Source organism: Vidua chalybeata, chromosome 4 (genome assembly GCF_026979565.1).
Source record: "Vidua chalybeata isolate OUT-0048 chromosome 4, bVidCha1 merged haplotype, whole genome shotgun sequence".
NCBI lineage: Eukaryota > Metazoa > Chordata > Aves > Passeriformes > Viduidae > Vidua > Vidua chalybeata.
The window spans coordinates 49,369,054-49,393,894 of NC_071533.1; the positions used below are offsets into that span (position 1 = coordinate 49,369,054).

The 24,841-nt window shown below is 38.9% G+C and overlaps 1 protein-coding gene across 1 annotated transcript in view; it reads right to left on the minus strand.

Annotated features, from left to right (window-relative positions):
* The window catches only part of LIMCH1 (LIM and calponin homology domains 1), a 173,276-nt gene that overhangs the window by 98,822 nt on the left and 49,613 nt on the right, over positions 1-24,841 (minus strand). Inside the window, 1 exon segment of the mRNA XM_053941015.1 lies at positions 10,071-10,141. Coding sequence (XP_053796990.1) covers positions 10,071-10,141 — 71 coding nt within the window.

The following is a 24,841-nucleotide window of genomic DNA, read 5'->3' on the forward strand; positions in this document are numbered from 1 at the left end:
AAAATTCAAGATCTTTGAAGAGAAAAAATGATGTCTGCTTAAATTTAAAACTCTCTGAAAATTAGAACAGCTCTATGGAAGAGAGGAATCTCATTTTGGGCTGACATGGCCTCCATTCAAGAGCAGACTCCTCTGGCAGCTTACTGTGGTAGTAAAATTATTCATATTTAATATTTGAGAGATCTGGCTGAGAAGTTTATCCAAATGAAAAGAATATTCCTTTCAACTAATGCTAACAGTCTGTGATGGTTTCCAGCTCCCTCTTCTGAGTTAGGATAATGGGCGGTGTGCCACGGCTCAAAGCTCCACCAAGAGCCATCGCTCCACAGTGGTGCATCATTTGTTGCTTGATTCTTTAGGACTGTGGCAGTTTGCAAGCTCATGAAGGTGTTCATCCCTCCTGGAGTGAACATCTGGCTTTATGAACATTGAAATGATCACTTTTCCTCGCCTCTTTCCCTTTGTGCAACAGTATATAGGTTGGGTTTCTGCAATCACTTGGACAGAACAGGGGAGCAGAGTGGGAGATGCTATTCTCTGTTTTCTATGACCATAATTAGTAAAGCTTTTGTTCCACTTGTCCAAAATTTTATGCACGTTATCACATTCTTGAAGTTCCCACATCTCCAACAACATCATGTATTGGGAGTAGCATCAAAACAAATATGAATGATACTTTTGGGAGTTGGGGACATTTTAAAAATATTCTTGAAGTTAAAAACTCTGTAACCCAAGCTCATAGAGATGGCTGTACTATTCCTCTTCTCCTTAAGGTAGAATCTAACAGTAATGTCCTAAAAACAAATTAATTATTGTACTTTTATTTACAAAAAATCACTTTTCCACATTAGACAAAGAGAACACCAATAAAAGAACTGCCTATCTTCTAGAACCATTGTTTTATTTCACAGATGGAAAAAAAATTACTTTTTTCCCCCCCCAGAAGATATAGTACTTTTTAACCCCACGAGCAGCAGCTCTATAAAACTACTATTTTCCATTTAATTGCTACACCAGGTAATTCAAGATATCTTTTTTTTTTTTTTTTTTTTTTTTTTTTTTTTTGCCAGAGGACTTCTTTCCAAATACTGTAGCTCTCTTGTGATTTCAATCCTCAGTCTGCCTGTTCTATTTCAGGAAAAAAAGAATATATTAGGTAAAGCATCCCATTTTCTTTATTACTCAAACATGAATGCATCAGCACCATAACCAGTACTGCAGGTGCAGATTAAAAGTCATAGGCAATAATAGAAGGCAAAATAAAGAGTTCTTACTGGAAACCTCAAATGCCAAAACCCATTCTAAATAAATCTTCAAAATGGCTTGTACAGATTTCCCTGTGAAATACAGGAGAAGGATAAAGTCAGAGGAAGGAAAGGAGTAGAGAACAAACAACATTTTAGGTCATCATTTGGAGGCTGAAGAGAGAGGAAATAGGATGGGGCAAGATGGAAAACCTTGAGGAAGAAATTAAAATTATTATTAAAAAGTTTGTCTGCTATTGGAAACATTTCTAAGCAGTCTGGCACCAAACCCCCCAGGACTTGCTTGCTGCAGAATATGTCAAAGGGAGGTTTCTTCCAGAGCAGACTGACTGCTTCTGAATTACTACCTCATCTAAAGCAACAATCCAGATGCCAAAACACTGAGTGGTTTAAGCTTGCTCTGCTACCAAGCCAGCTGAAAGGTTGTGCTGTTTGTGCAGGGTCTCAATGGTCCCCTTCACCCTCACAGTTACTGTCCATCCCTGCTTCTCAAAAATCCACTAACTACACCTCTTCTGACATAGGTCTGTACATACAAACTAAATTTTCTGTGCCAATTTAGACTTTCATAGAGCATGTGTATGTAAAGTTTTATCAGCTCTGGTGGGTTTCTGTTGAAATACTGGGCAAACAAGACAGATCACCATTTTGCATTGGGCACCCAGGACAAGATCCTCGGCCATGGCCCAAGGGACAGACTCTGCAGGGGAGAAGAAACACTAACCCACACCTTCTCCTAGAAGCCCCTGACAACTGCAGTCCCACACTTTCTTGCTCCACCAATCCTAACCAAAGGACTTGGCTGCCCTGGGCCTCCTGTCCCCAGCCAGGTCCTAGTCTAAAGAGTTTCCAGGAGAGAAAACCTGCATCACATATCTTCCTCTGGCAGGCCCAACTGCATCTGCAGCTCCAGCCTGTGCCCTCTTCCCCAGTCCTAATCCTAATCCTAATCCTTGGCTCATTTTGAGTGATCCCAACAATCCCACCAAATGCCCAAAAGACAATAGCCCAAACCAGGATACAACTAAGAATTTTCAGGCTCCATCCACAAAACCCGAGTCTCTACATACACACATGACCTATTCTCAGACCCTTCAAGCTTTCTGTGGGGATTTCTGCTCACCACCTCTAGCATTTATGCACCTGTCCTAAATCAGAAAAATCCTTTGTTCTTCCCAAAGTTCTCTTGTAATTTTCAGTCCAACATAGAGTAATCAAGGTTGGAAAAGACCTCAAAGATCACCAAGTCCAACTGTTAACGCAGCACTGCTGGGGATGGTAACTCAATCACTTTCCTGGGCAGCCTGTTCCAACACCTTACAACCTTTTTGGTGAGAAATTTTTTTCTAATATCCGATCTAAATCTCCCCTGGAATAACCAGACACTCATCCTCCCTTTCCCCTGTTACAGGTGCTGGCTTGGACTCTCCAGTAGCTACCTGTTAAATGAAGCACACTAAGATACTACATAGAAGCTAAAACCTTAGACCTGTCTTACCTTATGGAAACAACAGGGCATGATGGAAGTGGAAAGCTGCCCTAGTCCCACGCACAGGGAGAAGCTAGGTCACTTCCTTCCCCTGATAAAAACCAGCTCCCATAGGTACAGGAAGAATCAATTGCTCTACTCATGCTGTCCCCAAGGTTTGGCATTCCAGGAGATAAGGTATCTCCACAGCTGGACAGACAAGCTGAAATCAGTGCTAGCCACTGTGTGACTAATTTATTAGACCTTCCTGGGTTTTTTTATCATGAGTTAAGAATGTGAAAGACTTCTGCCAGGAAGAGAAGGCGTTTCAGGCAACAGTTGATAAAAGATCTAATGAAAAGCACCAATAAACTGCCCACAAAATTCTTGCAAGAAAGCGTCAGTTAAGAAAATATTCGGAGGATGGCTGCCAAAACCCAGCCTCCAAAAAGACCTCAATTCCAGGAGGAAATGGAGGAGAAGCATTTTCAGAGAATAAACTTCAGAAATGGAGAAAAGAAAGGTTGAAGTGATGTGTGTTCACAGATCAATCCAGGCTGGAGGGAGAGGTATCTAACAGAGCTCTTTGCTCAAGTAACAGATCATACTCCTAGAAAGAAAAGCTGACTAATGATCTGATCTAAAAGTCAACGGGCATTTCATATTTGAGAATTCAGGAAATTCTACCCACAGTAAACCTTCACAGAGACATTTCTATCTTCAAATTAAGTTTTACAGACTTAAATTCAAACAAGCAGTCTTTCAGCACTTGATAATTATTAGCCTAGACAGCTTCAGTATCCACATATTTTTAACTCATGCTCTAGTGGCAGCTCCAAAATGCCCCCAAATATTTTGAAAGGACAGAAAAATCCACTACTAGTCTTAAAGATTAACAAATCACCTTGAAACAGTGAACAATGGAAAATCAAAATATTTTGTTGCAAAAGACATGGCTAAGAAGTTTCAAAATATAAACATGTTCCTGAGGTCACAAAAATATTTTTGGGAAAACATTCTTGAGTGATTGCTAATGATGCCCCTGACATCATTTATTTAGAATCAGATGAACAAGGTGTTTTTTTAACAAGCAGGACAGAAGTGACTTTGTCCTATAAAGGGCTCACAGTCCATATGCAAATATGTAGTATTGAGAAAACAATATTCCAAACATAGGACTGCATTAGTCTCACTCTGCCAAAAACTAAAAATATGAACAAAGCCTTGCAAACAGCTCAAGAAAGGCAACAGGGAAGACTGTAACTTCACAAGCTAGTTATACAGAACCTACAATCACAAGGACATGATGTGAAGAGCATCTCATGCACCTATTTACAATTTTACAATTTATTTCATGCATAGTTTATACACTGAGTAGCAATGGCCATGGATGTTCTTTCTAAAACTGCTAAATATGCTTTCTTCAACATACACTCTTGAAAAGCTGGAACTTCTCACAAGATTACCTTGCCTTGCATTTGAGCAACACTCCTTTTGAGTGAATCAGTGTTCCACAGTCTCCTGCCCTGTCAATAACCAAGCATCAGTGAAAAAGCTCTACTACTCAGTCTGCTGAAAAGCATTTCTTTAATAACATAAATATAAAGACAGGTCATTCTGTCTGCTCAAGCATGCCCCTCACTGTCTATTCCCCTCTTCTCATCATGGGTTTAGCATTAGGGTTTATGTTACCTTTGGCCCCTCATCTAAACTGTATTAATAAATAGCTCTTCATTATGAAACAGCAATAAAACTTACAGATTAAGGACTCTGTATCCATATAAAACTGTTTCAAATGTCCTCACATGAACCTACATCTTAATGCTTAATGAGCCTTGGGGCCCATCTCTCAAACCTGGACACATGCCAAATTCATGATGCTGATAATGTTTTGGCTTTAAAGCATAGAGTCTGAAAACCACAGGAAAATACTAATTCCTTCTCACCTCAAAGCATGGGTCACATTCAAAACCTCAAATATGCCTATGAAACTCAAATACCTTCTTAGTTTCCAAGAATAGGAAAGTCAAGCAAAATACTAATTAAGCATAAGGGCTGGGCATCCACTGATTTCTCCACTGTTCACTACACAGCCAAGTGCTGAACTGATGCCAGGCCCATAACACTAACAGACAATTAGAATGATATATTTGAAAAATCCTATAAGCTGCAAAGACTATTTGTTTTCCCCTACCAGATGACGTGACATTAATTTGCAAGAAGAACAACTGAAACACCATATATACAGCAAAGGCTGTTCTTCATACCTCATGGTATCAGTGACTCAGAGCACAAAAGTTTTATTATTCCACAGCATTACACTTGTACTGATCTGGCACATAGCCAGCCCTTTGGTCAGATGCACCAGAACCAGGATGCACATCCAAAAAAACTGCTCTTTGAGAAAATGCAGCTCATTCATCACCATCAACATGAAGAACACAAGCTAAGGGGATTTCTTACTTGTGGAAGAAAATAATTCTCACGACAGAATAAATTATAAATTCCACTAAGTAATTCTTGGTCATAATCACTTTCAGTTTGCTCAGATTTATAGCCACTCTTCATATTTGCTTTAAATACTATTAAAATAATCTATGTGCGTGGCTAATTTCTCATCTTTTTTATTTAAAAGTAAAATCTAAAAACGTTCTTGTACTTTTTAAGAGCATATACTCCAAGTATGCACAGCAGAAGAAAACTGCCTTTCCTATATATTATCCTGCAGGAGAAAAAGTTTACAACTTTTTTTTTAGTTCACTGTACATATGCAATTTTACCAAGATTACTTAAAAACAGTAGAACATCTTTGTATCTCCTCTTTCAAAAAACAACATAAAAGTTACAGAGCCAAGAATAAGCATAGTTTTTGCACACAGTCCTCTTTCATTTTTATATGTGTATGATATGCAGTGAAATACTTGTTAGAACTTTCATGCTTGAGAAAAATCAGATTCATTTTGCCTGCATGTACTACTATAAATTGATTTTAATACATACATAAACCAGACACACAGCTGAACTGTTCTACATACAGAACTCAAGGTATTACACACAATCATGATGTTGTTAGACTCAACTGCAAAGCCAAATAATTTCTGCTAATATCCAACTGGATTAGTTCATTGTTTAAGGTCTTTTGCCCAGGATTCATATCCCAATTGTTGTTGTTCTTCTTCTTTATGGTCTGGTCCTGTTCCTGACATTAGAATCTCATTACTACTAATATAAACTTTCAGGGTGACTGGATTACTTGATTCCAGAGAAAACTTGAGAGAAAACACAATTCCAGTTGCATGTCAGAAGTTCTTAGAAATATTTTGGATATATATTCTGTTTGGATAATCATATCAAAGCAAGCAATTAACTCAGATTTTTGAAGCCTCACATTCCTACAGAGACCTCTTTTATACTGAATACCCAAGATGAAGGAAGGAATCCTGCAGTAGCAGAGCTCGACAAGGGGAGGTGGACAGCAAGGAGAAGGGCAAAAAAATTGAAAATACATTTGCAAGGATATTATAGCAGTAACAACTGGTCAAGGCTGCAGCAACACATGCATTTTTTCTTCTTGTAATAATTTTTAAATGAATTAATAGCAATTGTTGCATGGTTAGAAATAAAAGCAACCTTGACTTCCTTACCTGCTGCTTCAAAAAACACAATAGAACCGCCTAAACCAGCAGGGCAGACAGAGGGACAGGATATGCACTTTTTTTGACAGTCAGCCGTCATTCAGATGACTGAATCCATAGAATAGGAACACCTAAGCATTGCAACAACCAGATCTAATTTATTTCTGATTAATCCTCTAGCTTCTTATGATATCTGGGTCAAACCTAAATATGAAAGCTATGTAACAAGGGAGGAAAAAAAAATTGAACATGTGCTGGAGCAGCAATAGGGGATTTCCAGTGATATTCCTGCTACTGGTGTTGTATTCCTGCATCATATAGCTTTCAACCACGATCCCAGAAAAGCACATTTGCCCACCCATGCAGAAACTCTTCAGTCTTTTCATATGAGAATTTAATTCACAAAGCATGAACAGAGAAGGAACTGCCTCTGCCTATATAGCTATTATATCCCTGCTGAAATCACCATCTGCACTGATGTCAGACAGCTATGCTAAAAAAACATGAACTCATTTCAGACAAACAGAAGTCATAGTCACTGGCTTCTCAGCACAGCTGGGTGAACAATTAGAGTCACCACTCTCTGGGCAACTGCACAAGTGGGCTTTCGAACAGCCAGAAAGAAGAAAAGGCTTGTGTTGCTCTCATCTGTTGACTCGTAGCTTTATAGCATCCTGCATTGTTTAAATATGCCCCTCAGCTCCTCAGCTGAGTGCGTCAAGCCCTAAAGTTCGTACTGAGGCCAGATGGAAATGCCAGCCACAGCACAAACACTACCAGAGAGGCAGGTGCAAGGCTTGCAGGTTCCTGTGGCAAGCATACACATCTGCACTGTTCCACAACCCATTCATTCCAAGAGCTTGAGCTTTTGGCATTGCACAGTTGCATTCATTTTCATTTATTAAAATATGTGGATTGTTGCTAGATGTGAATGAATCATTTATAACCAGTGTAGTGATGTCTGCTTGTGTCTGTAGGCTGTCTAGGACATCGAGATTGGGATCAAGTGGAGGCAGGCCTGGCATTACTGTGTATAAGGGTCAAACAATCCTGCTACAGAGACAGAGATTGCCCCTGCACCCTTTGGCACAGACCAGTCTCTTTGGGGAATGGACTCTGACATGGCAACTTCCCCGTTCCCTTCTGCAAAACACCTCCAAAGTCAGAAGGCAGCTTGAGACATGTCTGGGACATTCAAGGCATGCTGACTGTGTCCCCACTCCTGACAGCAGTTTCCAGTCCTCTAGCTGCTGGGATTCCTCAGAGCCCAAACTCACTTTCAGTCTTCCTCACAAAATACAACAGGCGAAGAAAACCCTGAAACAGCCACATGGAAATTAAGCACAGCTATTCCACATTCACAGGACATCACTCACACAAGTGAGTGATGAGCTATGAGTGAGTGATTGCTATGAGTTGCCAGTTAAGGCCACTTGCAGTGACTACTGGCCTGTGGATAAAAATAGAGGTAAGTTTGCTTTTCCCTAAAACTTCAATGAATCAGATAGAACCTGACCAAAAACAATGAGTTCTTCCATCTTCAGGAACTAACACAGCTATAAATTATTTCTTGTATTCTGAAGTTGTCAGAGACTTAGATCAGGTTTTCATCTACTTGTTCAAGTCAGCTGCAATGCAAGCACAACAGACTGACAGGGAGTTAAGAGAAAGTTTGTATACCATTACATTTTTTTCATTAGATACCCTGGTAATTTTCTGATAAGTCACAAAAAAACCTGTCTAAAAAGACAGTATTTCTTGTGGCAGCTTTACAATGTTCTTCACTGAGCAACAGATAAAAAATTAACTATCAGTGCTTCACTTGCCAAAGTACTTTTGGAAGATACTCTGGAAGTTCTCAGTGTTAGACCCAAAAATTTCTGTTGAGTTCTCTATTTTACAGTGGACTTGGAACCAGTGAGGAGTACACTTCTACTGCTGGTGCTACAGTTTGTTTGTCATCAAGTAACCAAACTTGAAGGCCAATTTGATGGCTTTTTCATTAATGCTCTGTAGCCTAATAGAGTTTTACACACTAGCTACAGCTTGCTAACCAAGAGCAAGACGCAATACAAACTTCATGGCTTTTAAGATTTCAGGCTGAGGAGGCAGATTCCTTCAGGCTGATTTGCACTGATCCACAAGTGGTAAATGAGGACAAGAAATTTGCCCAGTATCACAGAACAGTTATGTAGTATAACCAAGTGCTGTCCCTTGACCTGGTTAATACTGGAGCTCACAACCTTCTAAGAAATACATATTTATTTGTCTCATTAGCAAAACATTAGTTAGTTAAACCTTCCATCTTAAAGATTTACAGTATTTAAATCAGACTGCCTCTGCTTACTTGCAGATAAGATTACAATCTAATCTTGAAATACACAGCCCTTGCTTTTCATGCAAGACAATTCAACCTTAACTTTCAAAGAGCACTGAGAAGTGATTCAGCACACAGCACTTCCCTTCAACACACAGAGGAGAGAGATTTTGTGTGAGAGGCAACCCTTAAATACAAAGAGGGTATGCTCCTTCTGAGTTACACAACTTTTGGTCAACAATAACAACTACTTCCCTCCTCCCAAAGCCACTCCTCAGCAAAGACACGCAACTGCAATCAAAATAGATCACATCATTTCCTTTATATTTTTTCACCTTTAGAAACTAAAGTTCAAGCTGTCTGATTAATGACACCAGTGAGACATATAACAGTATTTACACAAGTAGGATTTGGATCTATGGTAAGCTACCTAGAGCTGAGTTACAGGATATTAGCTCAACTCTACTGCTGGAAACAGCTTCCAAGTTCCAGTACCTGAAATAGTACAAAACTTTACCAATAGCTCAATTGTCCAGCTACACATCTCAGGAGATCTCCTTTATAAGTATGGATTCAGTTCTGCACAAGCTTTATCATTCTGGTGTGCAAAGACAGATTTATCAACTTCAGTAAGAATCCTGCATATCCAGGGAAAGAAACTGGTCCATACAGATGATTCAGATCAGCAGAATCTCCCATATGCCTGACAACCTGATTTTCAAAGGACTAAGGGCATTAGGGCACATTTCCAAATTGCTCTTAGGAGTCACTAGCTTTGGCATGTAAACCTGTACCAAGGTTTTGGAAGACTCTTCCTAAAAACTAGCCATTAGAACTACAGAGATTAATGTGCAAAAGCTAACTTGTATCTCTCATCCAAAAATTACAAAACACGTCATTGCAACACACCTTTAGGCAAAATTTAGAGGACACCTAACCTTTCCAGAAACTACTAAAGCAGCTGTATATTGATGGTATTCAGATGGCTAACTCCTGACAGCGTTCAGACTTGGAGCTGGTCCAAAACGCCTCATTGTGGCAGAGACATGCACAGGCAGGTGTGGAACACCGTTTGCCAATCTGTGGTTAACAACATTAAATAAAAGGAAACCAAAAAACAAACATAATATTTTTTTTTTACATAACTCAGCTAAGGACCTGGGTTGGAGTGAGGGAAGCACTTCATAAACCCTGTTTTCTTTAAGCCACATTTCAACCCTCACCATAACAATAGCTTTGGCACTGAAATTACACTGCAGTGGAATACCACTGTGCACAATGTCAAAACTTTCAAAAGGAAATCAACAATGGGACATACTAGCTAAGGTTGTTTTCCACTTTAGTCAAGATTGTATTCAAGGCTCAAAACTGTAAGCATTACTTACTCACACAGAAGAATGCCGTTTTCTAATCCTGAACGAAAATCTTTCTCACCAAAACTTCTGCCCGTCACTTGCTGCAAAAGAGTAGAGAGAAACAAAAGAGTGACATCTATTAGACAGTGAGTTTTAGAAGTGCAATTCATAAAATTCAGTTAGAGCATATGCTGTGTAAGGAACATTTGAGCTTTAGAGGTTTTGCAAAGGACTAAGTCACGTCCATTTCTCTTTCCCATTCCATCAAGCTATTTAACATATAGCACAAAGCATTTGCTCCGGACAATGCAATTGCAGTTTGCAATTGCAGACTGCTTTATAGCAATAAAAACCAAAAATGACAAAACAAAAACTACAATGTAATCTTCAGAATATTTTAGAAGTTTTATTTTGCAGTGCTTTGAATTTTAAAACTATTGCATTTAGACATACTATGTATTTTTATTGCTTTTTTTGCACCACATTTAACATTTTGTACCAGCCTTGAGCTTTAGTCCTTAACTTATCATCTTTATAGAATAAGCAAAGACGATTGAAAGCACTGGCATGAGTTATAGCTCTTCAAACACATGTCTCAGTACTCCTGGTTGTATTAAAAGATACTTCATATTAGCAATTCAACCATGAATGTTAAGAGAATACAAACTCAGTGGAAGCTAAGGGTCCCCCCAAGTACACTTGGACCAGGAGGTTCACTTTGCCTCACAAGCTCTTAAGCCAGTCTGTGCTGCTTAGGGATGGACCAGCTAGAAACCTTCCAGGAATCCCAATCTTGCCCAAGGGTGCTGGATGCTACAAGCATAACTGAATCCATTTTAATTACTCCCACTGTGTTGACAATTCATCCTCATATCATTCTCAACAGATAATACGTTCAGTTAAAAGTAAAGAATACTTTTTATTATGATCATAAAAGATATAAAAATAGTTACTATGTTTAGAAAGCACTGAATAGAAACAATACAAAGAAAAAAAACAGTTTTAATTGTCCTGCAGGAGGTCTTCTCTTTACCCAGGCAAAACATTCACCGGATGCTTATAAAGTTCTCATGGCTTTCATCCAGTCTTTCAGCAAGACCCTTGCTCTGGGTGTTGCTTCCACCATAGAGAACAGTGACTTGGGGACACATCTGTCATTATGTCCCTGTTTTCTCCTTGCTGTTATATTCATGTATAAGACCCTTCTCCTCCTAATTTCCTGTCATAAAGACAGCAATTTATAAAAACTGACAAGTTTGCAACTGTCCCACAGGATTAGTGAATGCATCAGCTTCAGAAATGCTGGTTATAGCTGGGCAGTCTTGGACAGAGAGCAACACTTTTTAAATTGAAATGCATATACAAAGCCTAAAATCTATTCCTTCACTAAATTATAAACATATTTTTTGTTCAATGTGAAGGAAATTCTCTCATACTCTGAAATTCTCCCATACTCATAAGGGCATTAGTGGACAATCATATCTTATGCAAATGCATAAAGTAGAACAAGGCACTGTGTTGCACTCCTGTCTCTGAAGAAACTACATGTAATTTGTAGTAAATGACCTTTAACCATTTAAACTATATCTAGTCATAGTAAATCATCTTTAATCTTGATCTGCTGGGACACAGGGAAATCATGACAATAAAACCATTAGCATTTGGGATGAATTATAGGTGGAGCATATCAAAAGTGACTTTTGTTTTATCCACAAGATATAGTACAGAAAGGAGCAGGAAGAGCTATTTCATAGCAGCCTGACTCCAAGTAGTTTTTTCATCTCTGAAAAAACTGAAGAAAAATTATAATCATCTTATTTCACTCCTCAACACTAAATGTCCCAGATATGGAGATCAGTCTTCTCATGCATTTGTTGAAGACCCTCATTTAGCAGGGAGCAGAGACTGTTAACACAATTCAGGTAGGACTCTACCTGCCAAAAGCTGTCACATGAGTATTGCTGTTATTACTGATGATGTAGGAAGGTTTCATACACTACTTCTGTCTGCACAAATAAAATCATGAAATACAGAGCACAGCTGGCACATGAATTCATCCAGTGAGAGGTACAACACACACCGACACGAGGTGAGGAAAGACAGGAAGGTCCAGGAACAGTGCACGTCTGTTTGAAAAGGAACTGGAAGTAAATGAAGCACGGCAAGGTTTATGCCTGTTCTAGATGATGCAGCTGCAGAGGGAAAACATTAATCACCTACAAGTCTCCTGATTTAGTCAATTAAAATGTAAAAACAGGTCAACAGAGAAAGGCTAGAAACTAAAAATAAGCATGAAGATGACAATATAAATGACAAAGATAAACCCAAAATAAGACTGAGAGAAGCAAGAAGCTGGATCCACCTTTTCCAGAGGAAAGCAGAGCTCAGTAGCTTGGCACATGCACACACATACACCTCCCTCTCTGCAAAGGCCACTTTGGGCCATACCCTCATGAAAAACTACTGCAGGCCCACAGGCCAACCTGGTGCACATTTCTACTCAACACCCAGAGCAGGAGGAGACAAAAGGACTTCCAGCAAAAGGATTGGCACTCTCATATTTGCACACAGAGAATCCCACATAGCAAAGTGCATACTTTATCCAAACTCCAGGAAAAATGAAAGTGCGTGCATTAGCCATGATATCACAAAACAGCTGCTCGCATCACAGGACTGTGTTCATGTTATTGATATAAGCAGTGGTCTGTTCTTACTAGCTTATCTCCCATCTCAGGAAATAAAAGCCTCCAGTTTACTGGATGAAAACTCTGAAAACACTGATAAACAAGTACTAAAGGATAGCATTTGCAGTACTTCTACTGAGCTTCACTGGAAAAAAGGAAATTGTTCATCTGCAACCAGGTACAGAAAACTGCAAAATGGAAGAACAACTCTTTAGCCCATCAGCTTTCACAGTACAGAGAATTGGCGTTCAGAGCTGAACCTGCCCAAAACCAGTCATGAACAGATGCAAGGTACTCTGTATTTTGGACTGCTGTTTCAGGACAGGAAAAAAAAAGAAAAGTAACATGAAAGCCCAAGATGTTAACTGAGAGAACTTTTGAGACCTGGCCTTTCTTTGCAAGGCCACGTTTCCAGACTGCCACATCTTACATGCTTTGGAGACACAACTCCATCTTCCACCTTGCACTCTTCCCACCTCACTGGTACAGACCAGCACACTTAGGCAGTGCAGGAGGAAGCAGGATAGATGGAAGAGTTCCCTATCCATTCTGCAATGGCAGCATACTGTAATTATTGTGGTGCCAAAGTTAGAACAAAGTACTTTAAGGACAAAACACTAACTGTATCTTGCTAATGATTAGAATAGCCTCCCACTTTTTTAATAAGTTCTATAAAGCTGAGTGGAAAAAAGCTGCATTTCCCTGTCATACTGGAAATTAAAAATAGAGAACAGAAGCAAAATAGTACCATTTATTACTGTGTGCTTCATTTATGTGAGGAGGCGTTGTTTTTATTCATCATCTGGATGATATTTTCTTCTCTGTAAAAAGCTACAAGTGTCGCAAGCAGGGCAATTATTTGAGTGCTAGGTGCATTTCTCAGTTTCCCCATCACTTAACAACAGAAAATGAACCTAAAATGAGTAATGAAAGTTTTTCATGGCAACAACTTCAATACATATTTGCATACAGTAACACTTGGTATACATTGCATTGTTGCTGATTAACTGTTTTGTTCTTTGCAGTTACACATGCTACAAAATTTATATCATCAAGGATGGCTGTCATCCAGCCACTAACCATTGCCATATTGTACAGCTTTATTTTCCCAAAGCTTCAGTTTACATTGTTTTCCTTGCATTTTATATTGATGCTGGTGCTTCCTGAGATGGAGCTTGCAAAGCTTCTTGTGTCAAAACAGCTTAGGGGCATGAAAAAGAAAAGGTGACAAATTAGTGAAGAGATGCTGGCCTCAGGTGAAGTTTATCTAGGCCAACAAGATATAAGTAGTTAAATAAACACTTGGTCATCAGGGATAACGTACTGAAAACACTTGGTTTCATTTTCTATGTGCACATCTGAAAATGCCATGTTATGCAGTGAAAAAAATTAGAGACACAGCAAAAAGAGGTCTTTGTTTCTCATTATGTGTTTTTGAAAGCTTATGAAGCATGACAGTAAAGACAGGAAGATTTTCAAAGAGTTTCATAAGCTGTTCATTTCTTTGTATGTGACTATGCTGCCTTTCCATTTTGTGCAACCGTTATTTTCCCCTAAATAATTTTTCTTCTTGAATGAAAAAATCAGGTCCTGCTACTTAACTAGGAAGATATAAAAGTAACTATAATAATCAGGTATGTATATAGAAAGCATTGGATTGTACAAGCAACAGGGAACACAAACAACCAAAAGATGCAAGACAGCTTTTAGGGCATCAGGATTTGGCTCCTCTAGAGTAATGAATTCCTACTTCCCTGAGTTATAATGTGAGCTAATAAGATGAATACGGAAGTTAAATTCCATTTTCATATAGCATAGGCAAGGGATTTCTGAACTAAACAACCCTGTCCAGTCAAAGCCAGCTTCACCTTTGCAGCACAGAATTGGACCACATTGCTATGACAGTGTGATGCAGCATGGAAACCCTTCACTGGCTCCTGGTTTGGCCGCCTATCGATCATGCAACCCCTCTGTCTGCAAAAGTGGACAACACATCATCTGGGCATGAGCTCCCTCTCTCATATGTCACAGAGGCATTTAAATTGCTAAAATCATAGCAATGCAAACCAGTCCCAAACAGCTTTATTACAAATACTAGGAAGCTGTAGTTGATTTAGTTCAGAGAAACTTGAATATTGCATGAATGGAGTTTTCCAGGGGCAACAACCACTGGTCTAACATACCTGTTTTCCAGTAAAGCCAAATGATGACAAGCACTCAGCTCGAAGCCTTCCAAGGCTTTAGTATTGAGGCAATTTACTATTGAAATCAGTAAAAGAGCAAACAAATATCTCTAGTGTGTAATTCTACTCTCAGAGACAAAACCAGCATAAGCTCAGAATGACTAATGTGGCCAGCAATGAATCACCTGAAATTCTATGATACAGAACTTGAAAATATAAAGAATATAGGGGAGAATGAGGGGAGATTTCACACTTGGGTAGCAAGATTAATCTGCAAAGAAAGCACTTAACATTATTTTTAGATCTTCCACTTTCTGGTCACATAAGTTTAGCTGCAATTTGCGAAGTTAACTACCCGTGCTGAAGTCCCTTTTGTTATTTTCCTCTGACTATTCATCCTCATATTATTATTTGATGAGACAAAAAGCTGACTCGCTCTTTTTATACTTCATATAAACTTCAGTTTTTCTAGCAGCAATAGAATAAAATAGCATATTCTCCCCCATTTGCTTTAAATTCCTTTCTGCCACACTGCTGATCGGGTCAGCTGACAGTTTAGTGTCAGCATATAGCATGGAAAAACCATATCCACTGATACAAACACACTCTCCTTTGGTGGGCCCAATTCTAAGTCCTCACTTAAGGAATAATTTATTTACTTAGAGATGCTAGTCACTGCCTTTTGTTTTCCATGGAGGGAGCAACAACTGAAAAAAACACAACAGCTGGGGTTTTTTCTGATCCTTTGCATAGATTAATGAGGACATGATTCTATGAATGGGTACCTATATTTAAAGTGTAGACTAAACTGGCTTGGTTTGTACTTTGTTTAGGAGACACAACAAAAGAAATACTGAAAGAGTAGTACGTACCAGCAGCAGCAGCAGCTATTACCCTACCCAAGACTTTAAAGCTAAGTCTGGGAAGATTTTTTCTTTGCTAAATCCTGCCCACCACCAGAGCTTTCCGCACTGAAATTCTGCATTGCTAACAGTAGTATTAAACACGCAGGGTTGCCATACGCTGCTTGGATTTATGATCTTGCAGAGCCGTGTGCATTTCTGCCAGGACATCTGGTAGTATAATCCCGTTTGGCTGGCAAGCTGCTAGGGAGTGTTAAAATTTAATGATAGAGTAAAATCAGCTTCCTTTTCATCTTTCCTCCCTAATGCTGTTTGTATACATTTCCATGTGCATTGCCAGATATTGCAGCCTTCCCTTTGGGGTGGGGTGGGGCAGAAAACATTTCAGTCAAGGTTGAACATTTTGTGAAGAAAGACAGCAAAGAGCAGGAAGGGAACTTAAAACCTAGTCAGATTTCTCTTGGCTGCAGCACATGCCCTGAAAGCTTCACCTAGCATCAGGTCATCTGTTACATCTAATTTGTGTTTGACAGTCAATAGATTGTCATTGCATTGTTGTTTTATGGGCAACCAGACTCTTATCTCCAGTGTTATCGAAATTAGGTACTAGACAACAGACATGACAGACCACCCTAGGGTGTTTTTAATCAGTAGTTCAATTTAGACTTCTTTTTATTGATAAAAAAGAAAATAATTTTTAAAAAATTAATCCCTTATAGGAATCTATCATCCCTTTCTTAGTTTTAATGGGAATTAAAGAAGGCAAGAAATTTATGTTTTGCCACAGATTTAGCAGTAAAGTGTTCATCCTACTTCTTAAGTGGGGAGAAGGAAGATGAAGCACTATTTCAGGAAAATAACTTGTTTGGTGGAAGGTACATCTTACGATAACGAGACATTCTTTAGCTGTTTGCTCTTTTCTGTAAAAACAAGACTCCATGCAGATGGTCAGAGGAGCAGAGATCAGAGGAGAACATACGATGTGAAGTCAACAAGTACAGGAGACCAGAAGACAAGCATGCACCTCCTCAGTCCAAGGCCCTCATTTAATCTAGTCCTGTCTGTCTGGAGAGTGCCTTACTCTCTGCACTGCCTGGAGAAAGCTCCCTGTTCAGCTGTCCCTTTAACTACTGCAGAGCCTAGCCCGCTTTGGGGTGAACCAGTACACAATGGCACTTCCTGCACCTTTGAAGGGAGGAGGAGCAGATGCCTTGTAATTACTATCATGAACACCCTTTCCCAAGGTCTTACTTTCTTACCCAACCAGGCTAACTAAGCAGTCTGCTCACTGACAAATGGAAGGCTAATTAAAGTAATCATGAATTTGCTTTTTGTGTGATTCCCTGGGGCTTTCTATGGACAGATAAGCATTCACACTGCCTTTAATTGCACCACTTCAGTTACATACAGAAAGAAACTTGCATACAGGGAACTGGTCTCAAATGCAGAAACTGTTGATTCAGCTCTTAATTTTTCCCTAATTCTTCTTGAAGCTGGAATCAGTACTGATGGAGGGATACCACTCAAGCTCTGGCTACTGAACACAGAGTAGCTGTACCACAAATAACCTATTTGCCTCACATTTTATCACCAAATCAAAGATGATTTTTAGCAAAGGATGGGAGAAATTTTTTTCCTTTGTCTCAGGTTGATTACATTAACAACTTTCCAGCAAAACAGGAAATTTGGTTTCTGACCATGTCTAAAAGAGCAAAGAATTAAATCAGACATTTTTTTATCCTTTGACTCCTTTTCTAGGTCTAGAAAAGGTTTCCCATGCTCTTGAAAAACTGCTCCTCTAAGATTTATGCCATGCTGTATCATCTATATGTTGAAACTGAAGCATGTGTTAATAAAACCCTCTATTTTCTCTTCTCCAGCTTTAGAAAGTTTAGGCAGTCCTGAATTAGAAGCTCTGTCAGTTACAGCTGCAGAGGCAGAGCAAAATACAACACAGGCACCAGACTCCTCATTCAACTCAACATCTTGTCTCACCCTCAAAGCAATGAAGAGATCAGCAGCTCTGTAGGAGATGATAGGATCACTGCAGTATCTAGATTTGCTAATCCCCACTTTACACTGCTTTAACCTATTTTACATTAATCGCTGCATTTATGTTTTACAAGACCACTGCACTACTTCTTGCACAAGCAGTTTTTGACGCCAGTGTGCTGCTTTCTGCCAGGAATGTGCATCTTGGCAGACAACTTTAAAACTGCACACATTTAAAGCTGCACAGAGACAGGAATACAAACGTATGAGATGCTCCAAGTTAGAGAGGCCCAGCACTAGAAGCACTTCAGCCTGTCATTAACCACTGTCAGAGAGACTACCAAAGCTCAGCACTGTTACTGAGATTTTGCAATGAAAAATGTCTGGTAAGAGACACCAGCTTCCCTTTCTGAAGAAATTAAGTGTTCGCTTGAGCAAAACATTAATAAATTTAACCATCCATTTAAAGATAACACTCAATGTCTTAGGTCTCAGTGAAGCCTCTGAAGTGCCAATGATGAGCATCAGTAGGCACCAGTCTACCTTGAAGCTTTTAAATTTAATACCATCCAGTTGTTTCAAGGCAAGTCCACATGTAAAGTGTCCCATTTACAGTCTGTGCAATTTAAATATATATATCTATATATATAAAAGTGTAGCTCAGCAAGGTATTTAAGACTTGATTTTCCAGACAGTAAGCCTGGAAGCCCACAGCAAGCAAAGCAGGAAACTGTCCATTGGGAATAGAGATGTGTCCTACAAACACTGCTGAAAGGTGTAATTCTACCTGCTATCAATACAACTCTGTAAAACTTTGCTCCTTTCAAATAAAAGGGAAAGAGGTAAACCACAATGCTTTTGAGAACAATATCTGAGCTTCTTGGATGTCTCTTCTGTACTCTGGGTCCCCCCTTGGCACATTCTCCAGCAGGAACAGGGCTGTGTGCCATGGTTTTGCAGTCACTTGCAAACAAACCGCAGAACTACCAGCAGGTAGTTCTAAACAGGAAAAAGCGTGCATTTCAAAAATCACAGACTGAAAAAAAAGATCCACTTTCCTGCAGAAAGGAGGCTAACCTTAATTCAGTCATATACTTTTGAGATCTTTACTAATAACTCTTTGGAAGTAGATCTACTTTGTCCCTGCCTCTGTAGAGACAGAATTAAGCAAAAGCATTCCCACTCTGAATGCTTTTCCAGCTAAGCCAGTTTTTAAACAACATTTGGCTACCAAGCATGGATAAAACTAGACTCACAAGAATTTAGGAGGCCACACAGTCGGGACAGCTGATCCCAACAGACCCAAGGGATATCCCATACCATATGGATCATGCACAGCAACAGAAGCACAGGGAGAGTTGGGGGGGAAGCTGCTGCTGGGGGACTGGCTGGGCATTGGCAGGTTGTTGGTGAGAAATTACTTTTTATTGCAAAACTTGCGTTTTTTGGGGTTTATTTATCACTCTTTGTTATTTTCCTATTCATTACAATGTAGGATTATTTTATTTCTATTATTAAATTATTCTTATCTCAGCCCATGAATTTTCTCACTTTTACCTTTCCAATTCTCTTCCCCTGATCTTCCTGGAGGAAGTGAGTGAGCAGCTGTGGGGTTGCCAGCTGGTATTAAAACACAACATAGCCACAAAAAGAATGCTGCCATAAGCGAATAAAACCACCAGAAACTAAATAGGAAGGGATAGTGAAACAGAACAACTATTTCTCTCTAAATTATGATGACATTACACACAGATAGAAATCCCACTGCAGCCTCTACTGGAATAAACTGGTTTTCTGTTCTCCCCACTCTTCTCCATGGCTCCTTTGACCCAGATCCTGAAGGACAGGCAATAGCCCTGCAAAAGGGAATAGTGACTGCCATTAATGCTTCAGACAAGAGAAACACTGCAGACTATCTAGAATCAGCTGATGTCTTAGAGCACATGGACATGAGATGTTGGTAGATTTGACTGCCTATAAATAGAAAAGAAAGTACTTCTGTAAGATTTTAAACCACAGCTTACTCTTGAAAAGACACTTCCAAGAGCCGTCAGCATCTTAAGCGGAACTAAGAAACTCTATTTGTTTCTCTGTCCTCCTCCTCCTTCTCCCAAAAACTACAATTTTCCCCAATTAAAGAATGTTTAGACCCATCTTTCAATAGATTGCTCCCCCAGGAGCTAGGGACCTTGCAGTGCATTATTAGTACTAGATTGAAAGCCATTTTTCATTCATCTGATTTCGCTGGAATAGGGCAGGTACAGATAACAGTAACCAGTAAGAGTTTTCTGCTAAATGGAATTCATAAATCAATACTGTTGTCCCCTGCAATGACAAACATGCCATTCACAGATCCCGAGCATCAAATCAAGACCTATTTACAAGGTTGCCCCTGAGACAAAACCCAGCAATGTTACACAGGGTAAGTTGTTGCTCTTTTCTCCCCTGCTGCTGCAGATATAGGGAGCCTTTGTTTGGAGGACACAGAAAGCAGAGGGAGAAAGGGAGGAGGATTGATGATGCCATACAACAATAATAAACACTGCTCTTTTCTATTACTGGAGCACCTGTAACCTCCATCAGTTCAGGCTCATTCATTATGCAGCACACCTGCCCTGACAGTTCCAGAAGCACCAGCTCTTAAGACATGATAGACCTGGCCAGGAAGCAAGACACAGAATGAGCACCTCTCATTATCAGATCAACGAGCTGCACTGGTGCTCATTCTCTGCCCTGTTTATTGTTCGGTGAAACAAATACTAGGAACAATTAGATTAAGTGTTTTGTTCAAATATATTCAGAGCAATAAATAAAATTTGCCTTCTATAAAATGTAACAATTTAGCCTTGTAGAAAATAAATTACTGAAGAGGAGAAACCCCCCCAACAATTATTTTAACTACTGTTACTTTTATTTTTACTCCTAGTGGATATCATGTGCGGTCTAAAATGGATTGAAAGGAATGTAATTATTTCACCATAATGCTTTAGTACTAAAAAAGGAGATTATTAAAAATATGCGTAACATTTCCAATCTAAACAATGAGAACTGCAAGTTTCAAAACATTTGCTACATTTCTACAATTCCAAGAAATCTTTTCAGTTGGCCACTTCCCCGACAGAATCAGACCTGTCCCAAGGACATTTTCACTCCTTCTTACCCATCCAGAGTATCCCATTCATGTCAAGAGGGCAACTCAAATGTCACATTAAACACTGGCAGGAATCAAGACTGAAAAGCATATTTAAATATCAGAGTTGGACTGCAAAGCACTTTTAAGAATTAGTTAATTTACAGTTTTCAGATGTCAAAATGAGAGGAAGTCAGCACATTGTTTTTCCATGTACCTCCTGACACTCATGTACACTCAGCAACCTCCTTCTAATTTGAAATTAAAAAAAAAATCCATAGATCTTGAAACTCATAATTAATTAATGATATAACTGTATTAAAAAGGGAAATATTTTCTTTAAGTTACTTTCCTAAATAGGTTGTTTTCAAATTTCACATATTCTCCAAATAGATTAAATTAAAGGCAAATAAATATAATCAACTTTCTCTGTTCCTTTTAAAAGCATATAGTACTGACAATGTTATGTAGCATTCATCAGTAATATTATATGTGTAACCATGGACGAATACTGCTGCCATACAAATTGGAAAATTAACTAGAACTGTCAGAACAAGAATACCTGCATGATCTACAAGCAAAATTCTACACAAAGAAGGGGGAAAAAAAATCAAACAATTTATTTTAATAATCCAGATATTCTGCGCATCAACCACAACAGTCTTTTGAGAAGGCATTCATTTACAGGAATTGTATTTCTCTTCTGGTGTTTATTAATTTGATAACATATCTGCATGACAGCAGGAGCTTTGTTGTTGAGTTCACATGCTCAAACAGTTTTTCAATCCTGTCTGCTTTCAAGTGCACCAAAGCCATATTAAAACCTGAGATAACCTCTGTGATGTTTTAAAAGGGAAGCTTCTTTCTCTGGCTAAAATTAAAAGTGTCTCTTGCAATCAGCTGACTTTATTAGGTGTAAATTCTAAACTTCTCATGATAAATACTGCCCAGCTTAGGCTGGAAGAAGCAGTCACCTACAGCAAGCTACCAGGAACAGCTGTTTCATAACACCCTGTCATCTGGAATTAAGGGCAAGTGTTCCCCCATGAGAGGGGGGAAAAAGAAAAGGAAAAACACAAAAAAGAAACTGACACGGGTTTATTTGCTATGAAAGCATCATTGACATCTCCCTGATATTTGGACATTTTCACCTTAGCAGTCAATCCAGTTTAGGAATGTTTGTTTATTTTTCACTCCCTGACTAGCGGCTCAGCAGAATATGAAAAGGTTTATATGGAGTTGGAGAGGCTGCTGGAAACTCAATGTTATTTTGCCAAGACTGATCTGCTGAGACATTTGCGACCACCACAAGGTTTAACCATGCCAGTTAATCTGTTTTAAAGTTAATTTGTCTTCTGGTATCAAGCCCACCATTGCTGGTTTTGTACATGATGAGAGGCACCAGGTATCTGAGTATGAGTTGTCTCATTTTAGCCAAAACAGGAATATCAGCACACTCTCCGACCATCTGTTTTTATCATACCCTGAAAAGTTGGCTGAATGATTTTAAGTCCAGTACTTTTGTAGTGTTTTGCATACTCTGCACTCTGACTCCACATTTTAAAAAAACTCTTAGAAAATTTCTCCCTATTAGCTTGAAATGATACTTGTTTATACTACCTTCTACCTACTACCATTCTCTACTTTTCAAAACACCACTGATTTTTACCACCCAGCAATAAAATAGGATATTTTCATCCTAAAAAAAAGGAAGTTAATTTTCCTGCTGCCTTAAGACTTTGTGGATGACAGAGGCAAGTGAGTAGAAGAGAGAGAAGGGAAACCAGTGCTGGATGCCTTAATTGCATAGTATTGCATCCCATAAATTCTGTGCATTTCACTTTCAGATGAAGTCTGATGAATTTGTCTGGTTTCTTAAAGTTTTGACTTGGGCAAAAATAAGAGAAGACACATGAGGATGAAAATAAAGTTGCAGACAGAAAGTACTTTATGCATTAGGAGCTACCCATAAGTCTGTTTGATGCAAGTTAACTCCTACAGAAAAGCACAGCTGCTGTCTCCAAGAGTTAGAAATCCCACATTCATACAACTCTAGCAGCATAAGAAGAGGCCTCACATCACTTATTCGAGTGATTTCATTTTTATCTTGATGAGCTGACACCACAGAATGCAAAGGCATTTGCATTAGTACAAAATTATCAAGTTAAACTATGTCTCAAGAGCTAATTGTCTCTCATTGCCTGCCTGAAGAATCATTATATAATGAAACAAAATCGGATGTCTACTAATATGAAAAAAACAGATTCGACATCAGAAAAAATAACACTATTTTTGTATGTTTCACATCCAAACCACAAGCCAGCAAGTATTCAAATTTTTTCCAAGACTAATAAAAGTTAAATTACTTTGCGGTTCTTTGGTTACTGGGTTAAAACCAGATATGCTGCTTTAAAACTTTGTCTTTACGTAGCAGGTTTTACAATTTAAACCAGACAGCAAATTCAAATGAACATTGAGACGTTTGAAGCCAGGTTTTGAACACTGTTCAGCACCCCTCTACCTAGGTCTGAACAAAAGCACATTCTCTCCATGATTCAGTTATGCCATTTTGTCCCACTCCCTCTCCAGCTTAACTCCATCCAACAAGACCCATTTTGGCCACTTATTAGAACAACTGAAGCAGGATTCTCTAGAGACGAGCATCAGATTAAATGATCATAGTTTTTTTTCAGTTTAGTGGCTTTCCTTTGTGCTTCAGATAGCAGGGAAAGATGGAATGGCTCTGTAAAATCAAACAGGCAAATTAAATGACAAATATACTGTCCCTTGCTACATCATCAACAGACAGTGACGTCTTTTGCGGACTTGGTATGTAGAAGCAGGCCACTACATCTAGATGCACAAACCTGCCATTTGTATCTTCTATAACATTTTGCAAGATAACCTTTGCAAAGCTGTGCAGAGGTGCTTACTGAGATAAAAGGCAAGGTCCAGATTTGTCCAGGAAAAGTCAGTGACCCACATGATCACACAGCACCCATTACTCTTGTGATTTCTTCTTATAAAATAAACTCCATGTGGATAATGAGAAAAAAAGCCCCAGTAAACAGAAAGACCAGAAATCCAAACTGATGCGTTTGGATGAGCTGTCACACCACTGTGTGCTAATGCTAACTCATGATCCCTTCACCAACATTGCCATGACCCTCTTCAAACAGCTCTGGTTTGCTTTGCCACTCATGTACCATTTGTAATCATTTCACTCTTGCTATTATAGTCACAAATGCATTCCCTCTAGTTATCCAGTTTTCTATGCTAAGAATAGAGCAGAAGTATTTCCACTCAGGAGAGAAAACTAATGTCTAGATAAATATCCCTTGAGCTTCCATTTTGGTTGCTTGTTAATTTTGAGTTAGGCATGTGGTATTTAATCCCAAGGTAATAACAACTTTCCCAACTTCTATTAAGATAAATGAAAACTAAGCTATTCAATTCTCATCAGGGAGCTAACTGTGCCTTGACCAGTTCAGCTATCTGCAGACCATTTCTGTATCAGGGTTAGAGAAGGTGCTACCTCTGCAGCTAATAACTCCCACACAGGGCAAGAAGGTTGATACTTGCTGCTTTTTTCAAATGCCCTAAAATAAACAAACCCCTTTGTTCCTTCCCCTTGTAGTAACAGAAGTGACCAGATGGGAAAAATGAAACAAAGGTTTTCCTGATTATATCCATTTTATTATAAACAGCTGTTTTTCTCCAAGTCATTGTTAGATCTTGCACAATTTCTTGATGGTCTTATGCACAAAAGTCTATCAACAATCATTTTTATATCTATGTATATGAAAGGCTTTTAAGTCTTCATATTGTTGGTTTGCATTCATTCATCAGCTAAATACTACTAACAATTTAGCAGACAAGATGATCTCTACAGCTAACACATTTAACAGGTTTTATCAGTTTGCAAATTCACAGAGCAGCCTCCCAGGGA